Here is an 11,724-nt window from a genome sequence, read left to right on the forward strand (position 1 = left end):
AGCAAGCCTGCCGCCCACCCTGAGAATACCCACAGGATCAAGGAAGGGAGCGAGCTTGAGAAGGGGCTTGGGGAGCCTTCTCCCGCTTTGAAGACGATCGATCTCATCGCGGAAAGCATCCGCCTGTACACTCTTTACAACTACTAGTAACGCGGAATGCAGTTCGAGCTGATCTATGGCCAAAGTCGTGGGAGCTGATTTTGCACGGAAGTGATTTACAAACCTAAGAATGTATGCTATAATTCGACAAATTTTCTCGATTGAAGAGAATCTTTCTAGCAATGAATGTACCGCATCAGGCGGATCGAGCTCCACGAGCGATACGATTTTCTCCTCCTCGGTCGGAGGGGTTTCCGAACTGGGGGAAGGTTCAACTCGAGGCTCAAAACGAGCGAGCTTGTGCAGGACCTCCGAATGAGGTCCGGCCGTTTGGCGACCCCCGACGAGCCCTCCGTGGTTGCGGGAGGGACATGGCGATACGTCAAGACGGCGGTAATGCGGTCCTACCGTTCGGCGACACCCAAGTGGTGATACGCCGAGACGGCGGTGTCCAAGGGCACCGTGAGTGTAGGTGACTCGACGGTGCGCGTTGACGAGGTGAGTGTATAAGGACTCGACCTCGTCCAAACGAAGCTACGGTCACGCGGATATCTTCGCTGCGAACGTGCCCATGCGACGAACGGGCGAGGGGTATCATGCGTTGCGAATCTGTGACCTCCGAATGAGGTCCGGCCGTTTGGCGTCACCCTAAGCCCTCCGTGATAGCGGGAGGAACAATAGTGAGGCGCCAAGACGGCAGGAGTCTATGACCTCCGAATGAGGTCCTACCGTTCGGCGTCACCCGAGTGGTGATACGCCAAGACGGCAGTGTCCTAAGGCACCGTGAGTGTGTGGGGACCCGACGGTGCACGATGACGGGGTGAGTGTGTAGGGACTCGATCTCGTCTAAACGAAAACTACGACTACGAACATCTTCGTCGCGAACGCGCCCGTGCGACGAACGGACGAGAGACATCACGAGTGGTGAAGGGCGCGCGCCAATGATGTCTCAAGGCAATGTGGTCGTCTAGTTTCCGTCTGTATCCCCCGGCGCCGCGGGGTCGTCGACCGGAGTGACCGCCGGAGCGTTCGCGGGGGACGGGACGCTGGCCTGCTCGAAATGCAGCAGCGTATGGTGTTTCATACCGCACGATCGGCATGTCCACTCGGAGGGACAATCTTTCAAGCCATGCCCTGAGCGCAGGCAATTGAGGCACAATTTTAAGTCGCGGGCCTTAGCCTGCCTCTCTCTCGGCGAGAGTTTCAAAAACTGGGCGCACTTCGACACGTAGTGAGGCTCTTTACAAACGGGGCAATCGGCCGTGTTAGTCACGAACGAAAAGACCGGCGTGGACTTGGTTTTGGAGGACGGGCCCGCGACGGCCTCGAGAACCTGACAATGTTCCGCTAGAAATTTCGTGAGTTGAGTATATCGCGGTATCTCCTCAACCCGGTGAGCAGACTCGAATTTTTCCCGAAGGGAACGAGGAAGCTTGTCTAACAAAAACTTCAGTAGGATAAAGTCCCATGAATCGGTAGGGAACTTCATCAATGCGAGCGCGCGCGTGTTCTCGGTAAACGTATCTAATAAGTGGTGAAGAGCCTCGGCCGACTCCGCCTTCAATGGCTTTGCCTCGATTATCGAATTCAAGTGATGGTCCGCTAACTTTCTCTTATTCCGGTATCGATCTACCAGTGAGTCGTAAGCGATCAGATAGTACTCCTCGGAAAACGGCAGGTTTTTCACCACGTTGAGTGGTTCCCCTTTGAGCGAGGCTAGCAGATACTGGTATTTCTCTATCGCGGAAATCTGCTGGTTGTGTATCGACGCGTTGAACAACGCGATGAAGGAAGGCCACAACGTGAGGTCGCCGGAAAACTGCGGTAGCGGTATCTTAGGCAACTTGACCACCGAGGCCTGACACGAGGGCGGTGCCGGCGCGCCTCCGAGTGGCGCGCCCGTTTCATGATGATAGCGACTCTTTACGGCGTAATGCATCTTATCGAAACTGGCTTGGATTTCGTCCTCGACATCGAAATCCGCCGCTTCTTGGATGACCTTCAGGTGGGTGGCCTCAAAATCGTCCGCGATCTTTGCTACGCTCGAGTAGCGAGCGAGGAAGGTCGCTCGGATTGCCGCGTCGGTCGCGGCTTGTAGGGAGAGGTCGTGTATTTCTCGCATACGCCGATTGCATACTTCGCGACGAGCATATGCGTTTTTCGACATGATGTAACAAAGGGGTCGTCCACAACAGACAGGCGAAGCTAAGAGCAAAGGAAGGACGGCGAATAGGCAATCGGAGGCGATGGCAACTCGAACCAACAATATCGAAACCCGGCGAAAACAAACACGAAAGTCAGGTCGCCAAGGTGAGGGATAACGGACTGCTCCGTTCGATGCTCGCGCAAAGTCACGAGGGAATATTCTCGGTAATATTCCTCGAGTTGAACGTGGAGAATACCAGCCGCCGGATTAGCGCGATAAACAAAGATGCGATCCGACTCGCGGACGTCAGGACACGCGTCGCAGAAACTCGAAAGGCAAATATTCTCGATCGACGACAATAATATTCTCGAGCGATGGTACTCTCGCACGGATCGCGAATGTCGGGATAATACAAGTGTTGGGTCGGGCTGTACGTCACCTCGCAACGACGAAAACACGAGCGATGCCCGAGACTATACGGAAAAACAATGCGCACGTGACCGGCCCGTGATCGAAGGCCACGGCCGTTGTCTATGATGCGAAAGGATCGCTGGCCCGGAATACTCGGATATTCGACCGAATATTTCGGTTACGATCTAGCCAATTATATGGCGACTAATTACCGCGTCGAGCGCGGAATCGATTTTAAGGCGACTAACGGCTGCGGCCCGTGCTATGACGAACGAAGTTCGCGCGCGTATTCCCGTTGCGAAGCGAGCGTTGCACGAGAGATACCGCGCGAGACACGAGTTGTCAGCACGCCGAGCGTTATTGCACCTCGTTAATGCGAGAACAAATAATCAGCGAATTCGCGTAAATTACAGATGGCTAATGGCCGATTGCGCGATGCTACGCGAGTATTCCCTTCGCGAAGCGAGCGTTGCGAAACGGGAGATCCTGCGAGACCCGTAAGGCCACGCGCTATTGCACTACGCGTTACAGAACACAAGATTCGGTGACTTACAACAATGAAAGGACACGCGAAAGGGCGGCGGCAATAGACTAATCGCGAAGATATGACTATCCGGCTCGAAGGACCAAATGCTCGGGGGGCGGTAGAGCCATACCCGGATTTGCGATAAAGCGAAGCTCGAAGGACCAGGGGGTGTGTGTAAAGTCTCCCCAAAGCGAATTAAGTTAAGCAAATGCGACTCACCGTTCGTTGTGCCGTCGACTCCTGGATGCTTCGTCTCTCGGTCACGATCGGGCTCGTGCAGCAGCGCAAGCAGGACAGCAAGCAAGGCAAATGCAAGGCAGGCAGCAAGCAAGTCAAGGCAGGCAGCAAGCAAGCAGGAGGAAGCAGATAAAGGCAGCAAACAAGCAGGCCGAGAAAGTAGGCGATCGCATTATCAAGGAGCGGGCTGGTGATCTCGCGACTCCGAATATTAGCGAGAGCCTCTGTGCTCCGAGACGTCGTAACGATGAGTGCTGAGTGCTCGCGGCGCTGGAACAGTGTCGCGAGCGAGTACTTGTTCTTCAGGCGGGTGCCCTCGTGGGGTGAGCGAGGGCAGCACCGATTGGTGAGTCGCGCAAGTATCGATTCCGCGTCGATCGCGATCCGCCGACGTTTCGCGCGAGTCACCGAAATACTTAATACTAGGTATGCGAAGACTACTATGTACAACGAGTAATAACGAGACTAAACTAATGAGTATGGTACATGCATCTATCTACGGTTTGGTGAGCGCCAAACAGGGGGTGTTATCGCGTAGACTAAACAATCGATTATCTCGTAGACTAAACAATCGAACCTGTCGGGACACGTTCGTTGTTCTCAAAATTAAGTGGATTTAGAGATTCTAAGGCACTTTATATACATCGCGTTATACGTCATACGTTTAGGTGAGCTGATTCGTATTGAACGCATCGCTAGCGTATATTGCATTCGACGCTTCCCTGGGATCCGTCACGGTGGACGCGATATCGGAGAACTGCTCTATCTACGCAGTACGTAAAAAACAAAGGAAGAAATGACGTCATCGGGATAATGATCGACCCGATAACGCATCGAACCTGTCGGGACACGTTCGTCGTAAGCAAATGTTTTCTAGGAAAAGGGGGTGTTATCGCGTAGACTAAACATTTTCGCGCTATTTTTTACGACGCAGTACGCGAGACAAAGGAAAAGATCTTTCAAAAAATCAGTTGGAGCGAGAGAGAGAGCAAAGGGTATATAATGAGGGATGAAGCGCATCGAGCCGAATTAGTGAGATTTGAGAGCGATACATCGGTCAAAGAGTATCGAGATTTATTGTGTGGTTAAACACGTTATCACGTTATCACGTGCAAGTGCTGTGAAGTGATATAATAAAAGAACTGGTGCGAAAGTGATCAAACATGGATCAATTCGAGCAAACCGAACGCGATCTATTGAAGCTGTCCGACCAAGTAGCTACCGTGGGTGAATTTTTCACATAGGCGCTGCAATGCGCGGAATTCGTCGAGCAACTCGAGACACGCTGTAGTGCCAAACGTCAGCGGCTCTCCAACAATCCAACGATCGGGCAGAGGCAATCGTTGGTTGCCCGAATCGCGCGACTCGAGGGTGTGAAGTCGCGATTGGAAAGACAATTTATCCATAGCGGTGGTGATTATGCGAACGCCGGTACCAGTGGCAACACGCGCGCGACAGAACTCGTATGGCGAGAGTTCGACGCCGGGTTCAAAAAGCGTATAATGACCGGTGCGGTAATTAATACAGATCATATAGAACCGCGACAGTTTTTGGAAGACGCCTGCAGCGTCGTGTGCAAGCGAGTGCGAGACATTATAAAAACACATAACTGTGTCAAAGTGAACACCGCGTTCAACGGGGAGTTTGTGGCGGGTGATAACCGTGCCAATAAGAGTATATGTACAAATAACATAGAACTCTGTGATACATCGCACTTGCGCGAGTGGTACGAGCTACATGTTATCGAGCCCACATTAGCGAAACTCGAGGAGTTCCAGGAACGCGACAGTGGTTGGGCGTTGACTCGAATCCTCAATTTGACGGTGAGCGTCAAGTACAATCCTTTGCGCGCGGGGTGTCACTTGGAATTGCCTAAAGATATTAAAGTGAAGCACGCGGTGATCAATGTGCTGTCTATGGACAATGCGTGTTTTGCGTGGGCCGTGACGGCTGCTTTGCATCCAGTCGAAAGACATCCAGAACGGGAATCTTCATACCCGCATTATTCAATGGTACTGAATTTACAAGACATTGAGTTTCCAATGACGTTGAGTCAAATTAAACAGTTCGAACGACTCAACGATATATCCGTCAATGTCTATATCATCGAGGGACAGAAGACTTCAAACGTTCTCCCGATACGGCTTACCGACCGCACGATTGATAAAAAACATGTGAATCTGCTGTACATGCAGGACCCACGAGACGACAATGTTGGACATTTTGCGTGGATTAAACATCTATCCCGCCTCGTGAGCTCACAAATTAATAAACATGGACATACAAAGTACTTTTGCGATCGGTAAGTACCTATACTTTTATTAATAATATATATCATTTTATATTTTTTTGTAAAAAAAATTAATAATATTTGTATTTTTTTTTACAGATGTCTTCACTACTTTAGTTCGAGCATGAAATTGGAAGCCCACACCGTGGAATGTCGAAAGGTAAACAAATGCGCAATCCGATTACCGAGCGAGGACAACAAGTGGCTCAGCTTCAAGAACCACAGCAGGAAAGAGCGACTTCCCTTTGTGGTGTACGCCGATCTGGAGTGCGTGCTGCAGAAGACACAACCGGATACGGAACACGCGTCATACGCCTATCAACATCATCGGGTATGTAGTATAGCATACTACGTACAGTGTTCGTACGACGAAACGTTATCGACGTATCGATTTCGTCGCGATAACGACTGTGTCGCGTGGTTCGTCGAGGAACTCAACGGATTGGCACATCGCGTAAAAAACATCTTGTCCGACATTGTATGCATGGTAGACCTAACGCGAGACGAGTGGGAGACATTTCACAGCGCGACGAAATGTCATATATGCGAACAACAATTCGCGCCTGATGATAATAAAGTGCGCGATCATTGCCACCTGACCGGGCGGTACAGAGGTCCAGCACACTCGACGTGCAATTTGAATTATAAGGATTCTCACTTCATCCCAGTAATATTTCACAATCTGTCGGGCTATGACGCGCACTTTATTATCAAGGAGATAGCTGCCGCGTTCGAAGGCAAGATCGATGTACTGCCTATAACAAAGGAAAAGTACATCTCATTTACTAAACACGTGAAAGACACCGCGGAAAAATCTGATTCGCGAAACGATATAAAGTTAAGATTTATCGACTCGTACAAATTTCTTAGCGCGAGTCTCGCAAAATTGGCATCCTTCCTAGATAATGATAAATTAAAAATTATACGTTCAAAATTTTCCACGTTATCCGACAACGATTTCGAATTATTGACGCAAAAAGGTGTCTTTCCATACGAATACGTGGACAGCGTCGAAAAACTGGAGGATACGTGTTTACCGCCGCGCGATTCATTTTACAGTTCCTTGACCGGTAACACCGTATCCGAGAGCGATTACGCGCACGCCGCGAACGTATGGCAGCGATTCTCCGTTCAAACCCTGGGCGAATACAGCGATCTATACCTGAAAACCGATGTCTTGCTGTTGGCCGACGTGTTTGAAAATTTCCGCGACAGCTGCGTCGCGAGTTACGGACTTGATCCCGCGTACTACTACACTTTACCAGGCTTTACGTGAGACGCCATGTTGAAACATATGCGTATCAATTTTGAACTGCTGACCGACGTTGACATGGTCATGTTTGTCGAACGTGGTATTCGTGGTGGGCTGAGTCAATGTTCCGGCAGATACGCGAAGGCCAACAACAAGTATATGGAGTCGTACGATTCATCGAAACCGTCGTCGTACCTAATGTACTTCGATGTCAACAACTTGTACGGCTGGGCGATGTGTAAGCCACTGCCCTACGCGGAGTTTCGATGGGTCGAAGACGCGTCAAATTTCGACGTTAACGCGATCGCTTCGGATTCGCCTACGGGCTATATTCTCGAAGCCGATCTCGAGTATCCGCAGAATAAACATGACGCGCACGCTGACCTACCGTTCTGTCCGATGCGCGATAAACCGCCCGGCAAACGGCAGGACAAACTTCTCGCCACGCTGCACGATAAGGAGCGTTATGTCATCCATTATCGCAATCTGCAGCAGTGCATGTGCCATGGTCTACGCGTCACTAAAATACATCGCGTATTGCAATTCGCTCAATCTGAGTGGCTTCGCTCTTACATCGAACTCAATACAAAATTCAGAACACAAGCCAAAAATGAGTTCGAAAAAACATTATATAAATTAATGAATAACACTGTTTTTGGAAAAACAATGGAGAATGTACGAAACCACGTCGATGTAAAATTAGTGATGACGTGGAAGGGTAGATACGGCGCGGAGGCAATGATCGCGCGACCGAATTTCCACAGCAGTAGCGTGTTTTCTGAAAATCTGGTAGCCATCAAACTTCGCAAACTCGAGGTGAAATTCGACAAACCGATCTACGTCGGCATGTGCATCCTCGACTTGTCGAAGGTGTGCTTATACGAATTTCACCACGATTACATGTCTCCCCTGTACCGCGACTCGTGTAGAATCATGTATACCGACACGGACAGTTTGATTTATCATATCAAGTGCGACGACGCGTACGAGAACATGAAACATGATATAGCCCGGTTCGACACAAGTGACTATGCGGTAGATAACGCTTATGATATACCTCTCGTCAATAAAAAAGTGCCGGGCCTGATGAAGGATGAAAACAACGGAGTCATTATGACCGAATTAGTTGGACTTAGGGCGAAAATGTACGCCTTGCGAGTCGATGGCAAAAAAGATTGTAAAAAAGCGAAAGGTGTCAAAAGCAACGTCATCGCGCCCACCATCACATTCGACGACTACACGCGGTGTCTGAACGATGAGATCGAAATGACTCGACCACAGTCGTGCATAAGATCGAAAATGCACGAAGTGTACACTATTAGCGAGACGAAAATCGCTCTGAGTCCGTACGACGATAAGCGATATATCGTGCCGGATTCGACCGATACGTTGCCGTGGGGACATTACCGAATATAACGTAATGTATATGTATAATGTAATATAATGTATGTATGTATGTATATATATCTATGTATGTAGTATAACATATAAATGTATGTATGTAGTATATGTAATATAATGTACGTATGCATATATGTATGTAATGTATGTAGTATAACATATATGTATGTATGTAAGAAATAGTCCTCGAGTAAATATCGTATTATATATGAGAAAGGATATTAATAGAGATATCGCACATGTATTTAGTATTTAATATTTTTTATTATATACTTTATATGTATTACATATTTCAAACACTTTACATGTATCATTTTTATATTAAGAATAAAATACAGTTTGCACGAATTAAATCACATTGTCCTTGTGTATCCATGAGTTGTGCGATTCATCGAATCCCAGCCATTTCACGTAAACCTCGTCGCCCCTCCTGCGCAGTACTTTCTCCACGAGATACACGTCAGGATAAGTCGCGCGATGCAACTCGTACTCGTAGAACGCTCCAGCGACGGATTTTCCACGATAGTCCTCGAGTAGGTAGGTTACGGGATTGGTATGCTGCACTTTAACGATCTTAAACACCTCGGTGGTCCAATTCGGCGTGTAGCCCTTCTCGAAAATTGTCTTGTATTTGCTGACGCGTACCGAGTCGCCCGCTTTGAACTTTGCCAGGCCCGCGATCTTTATCGCGCTGTACACCGTAGCCAAGAGTCTTTCGGCGATCGCGGGGGTAACGTCGACGGGTCGCATGCCGATCGTTCGATGCTTGCTCGCGTTGTAACCCGACACGAGTCGCGGCAAGGCGTCGACCCACTTGTAATTTCCATTGAGCGTAAACATCTTCCACATATTGTTTTTTAACGTGCGATTGAATCGCTCGACAACCGATGCCTTCATCACCGAATACGTGGAATAATGATTGATGTCGTGTTTTCTCACGAGACGTTGCACGTCGGTGTTGTAAAATTCCTTCCCCATGTCGGTTTGTAGATTACTAGGGCACCTCTCGCTATCTCGAATTATCTCAGCGATAGCGTCAGCTGTCTCTCTGCCACCTTTACCCTTGAGCGGCACGGCCCACGCATACTTGCTCAACACATCGATGACGGTAAGTATGTAGTGGTAGCCTCCGTTGAAACGCGAGTACGGGCGCATCTCAACGATATCAGCTTGCCACAGATCGTCGTACCCTCGCACTATGACGTGTCTGCGGGGAAAATTTCTTCTTGCCGGTGCGTGCAATTCGTCCACCAACCGTCGCTTTTCGATATTTTTATCCACATCGGTCGATTTTAACGGTCTCATGTTCGGTTAGCGTTTCGTTGACTGTCGGTCGTCGTTCTTCGGCTGTATGTAACCGTTTCTGTTTATATTTCTGCGTCGTTCATCGCTGTTTCTGAACCGCTCAGAAACCATATCGAGCCGTTCTCGGACCGTTCGTTGTCGTTCGTCGTTGTCAGTTAACTGTTTCTTGTCACTCATCGTCGTCGTCGTCGTCGACGTTCTTTAGCCGTTTGTAGCCTTTCCTGTCTCCGCGTAGTTCACAGCTATTTCTAAACCGCTCGTAATCGTTCCTAACCTGTTTTTGAACCGTTCGACAACCGTCCGACAACCGTTCTTGAACCGCTCGACAGCCGTCCGACAACTGTTCTCGAATCGTTCGTTGCTGTTCGTCACCGTCGTTAATTAACCGTTGCTTCTCTTCACTCGTCGCCGTTCGATAGTCGTTTCTGCTGAACCGTTTCTTCATCTTTCATTAGCCGTTTCCAATCTACCGATATTTGCACGTCGAAGCTCGTTCACCGCAGCCTGTAACGCTCGCACATCTTTCTCGAACGCGGTAAGCTTCTCGTCTGACTCTTTCCATTGATCTGTCAGACTTTTAAAGCACTGATCAACGTATATTTTGTTAACAGCGTCACCGTCAGTCTCAGGTTGCGCTACGCGACGAATCTTGCGCGATCTTGCATCAAAGTCCGTGGTGGCACGACACAGAGCATTGTCGCGCACGAAATTTCTCACTAATCCGCTCCACCGATAATGATAGGAAATGGTATTCGTCGCGCTGCTCGAACAATCCAAATTTATTGATCGGCATTTCGACACCGATTGAACGAATTGCTGTCGCACCGTTTAATTTATAATAAGCCCAGCCTCGCGAAGTTCCTCGATGATCGACATGATCTCATTGTCGTGGGCATTGTTACCAGCTTGACGCGAAGCGTCGAGCAATCGCAGACGATCCACCAGCTCGTTGGGGTCGTCCCAGTGCACGTAGTCGATCATATTGTCGGTTAGCGTCATCGCGCGAGGTGCGAATAATCCCTTTCCGGATTTTTTCTTCTTGGATTCGGTCGACATCAACGGTGCGATTACCTGTGTATACTTGTATTCCACGTTGCCCTTTCGTCGCTCGTGAGGATCGTGCTTGTATTTATGAGCACTCGTTGCCAACAGTATGCTCCTGTACTTTTGCATATCGTCCTCCGTGTAGATATCGTTATCGGGTATTCTCTTGAAAATCAACTCGTAAATACCGGGTGTGCCGGCGTATCGTACGCCGTCAATATAAATGTTATCCGCTTTATCCACGTCAAAACGTTTATTACCAAGCATCAATTCATTCTTGCCGAGATAAACGCCGTATGTGGTGTCTATCGTTGGATAGGCGCTCAAAGCAGACGCGATGTAAATTCGGCTCAGGGGACCTAAGTGATCTTGCAACGATTCTATAAACCATTCTCGACCCTTCGACGTTTGCAACAGCTTTTTAACGGTCGTCCCGATCGAGTCGTCCATAGTTTCGAAAACATCCACAATTTTGAGGAATTCGGGACTTGTACTTTGCACGGTTAGCGTCGGTGTAGAGGTTATCGGTGTAGAGGTTATCGTTAGTACAATCGATTGATTAGATTTACGCGGTGTCGATGACAGATCCGACCAGGAGTCTAATCGTTTCTTCTTTCTCTTCGGTGTAGCATCCTCCACCTCCTCCTCGCGCTGTTGAACGGATAGCGGTTCGATTTTCACGTCAGCGTCGCTCTCCGTCGGCTCCTCTTTTTTCACTGCGATCAAGCTCGAGTTGTCGACGATCTTTTTCAACGGCTCGATGAGAGGTTTAAAGTGCGTGTCCAACTCAATGTCTTTCTCGATCTTACCGGTCTTCAAAGCGCGAAGTTTCTTGCAAATCGAATTACTCGTTTTCGCAATATCTTTCACAATCTTCTCGCGTTCGCGAATCGTCTCGCACCCGTCGATCGCAGCCATCGTGGGGGGAAAAAATTAAGCAGAGTGTCGATCTCTTTCTCCGTAACACTAACGTTGTTTCATCTTCGACGACGTATCGGCGACGACTGACCGCT

The 11,724-nt window shown here is 49.0% G+C and overlaps 2 protein-coding genes across 2 annotated transcripts; one reads left to right on the top strand and one right to left on the bottom strand.

The window, feature by feature from the left end:
- Nucleotides 1-1,066: 1,066 nt before the first annotated feature.
- On the bottom strand, nt 1,067-2,221 carry LOC139824370 (uncharacterized). The gene has a single exon (XM_071796899.1). The coding sequence runs from the start codon at nt 2,219-2,221 to the stop codon at nt 1,067-1,069; it is 1,155 nt and encodes a 384-aa protein (XP_071653000.1).
- A 4,770-nt stretch (nt 2,222-6,991) lies between these two features.
- Nucleotides 6,992-8,377, top strand: LOC139824371 (uncharacterized). The gene has a single exon (XM_071796900.1). It carries the CDS (start codon nt 6,992-6,994, stop codon nt 8,375-8,377), a length of 1,386 nt encoding a protein of 461 aa, XP_071653001.1.
- Nucleotides 8,378-11,724: the final 3,347 nt, after the last annotated feature.

This window comes from Temnothorax longispinosus, unplaced genomic scaffold (genome assembly GCF_030848805.1).
Source record: "Temnothorax longispinosus isolate EJ_2023e unplaced genomic scaffold, Tlon_JGU_v1 HiC_scaffold_34, whole genome shotgun sequence".
Taxonomy (NCBI): Eukaryota; Metazoa; Arthropoda; class Insecta; order Hymenoptera; family Formicidae; genus Temnothorax; species Temnothorax longispinosus.

Bases quoted from the DNA above. Each gene is read 5' to 3' on its own strand.
- LOC139824370 (XM_071796899.1), bottom strand. From the start codon at position 2,221: ATGCGAGAAATACACGACCTCTCCCTACAAGCCGCGACCGACGCGGCA.
- LOC139824371 (XM_071796900.1), top strand. From the start codon at position 6,992: ATGTTGAAACATATGCGTATCAATTTTGAACTGCTGACCGACGTTGAC.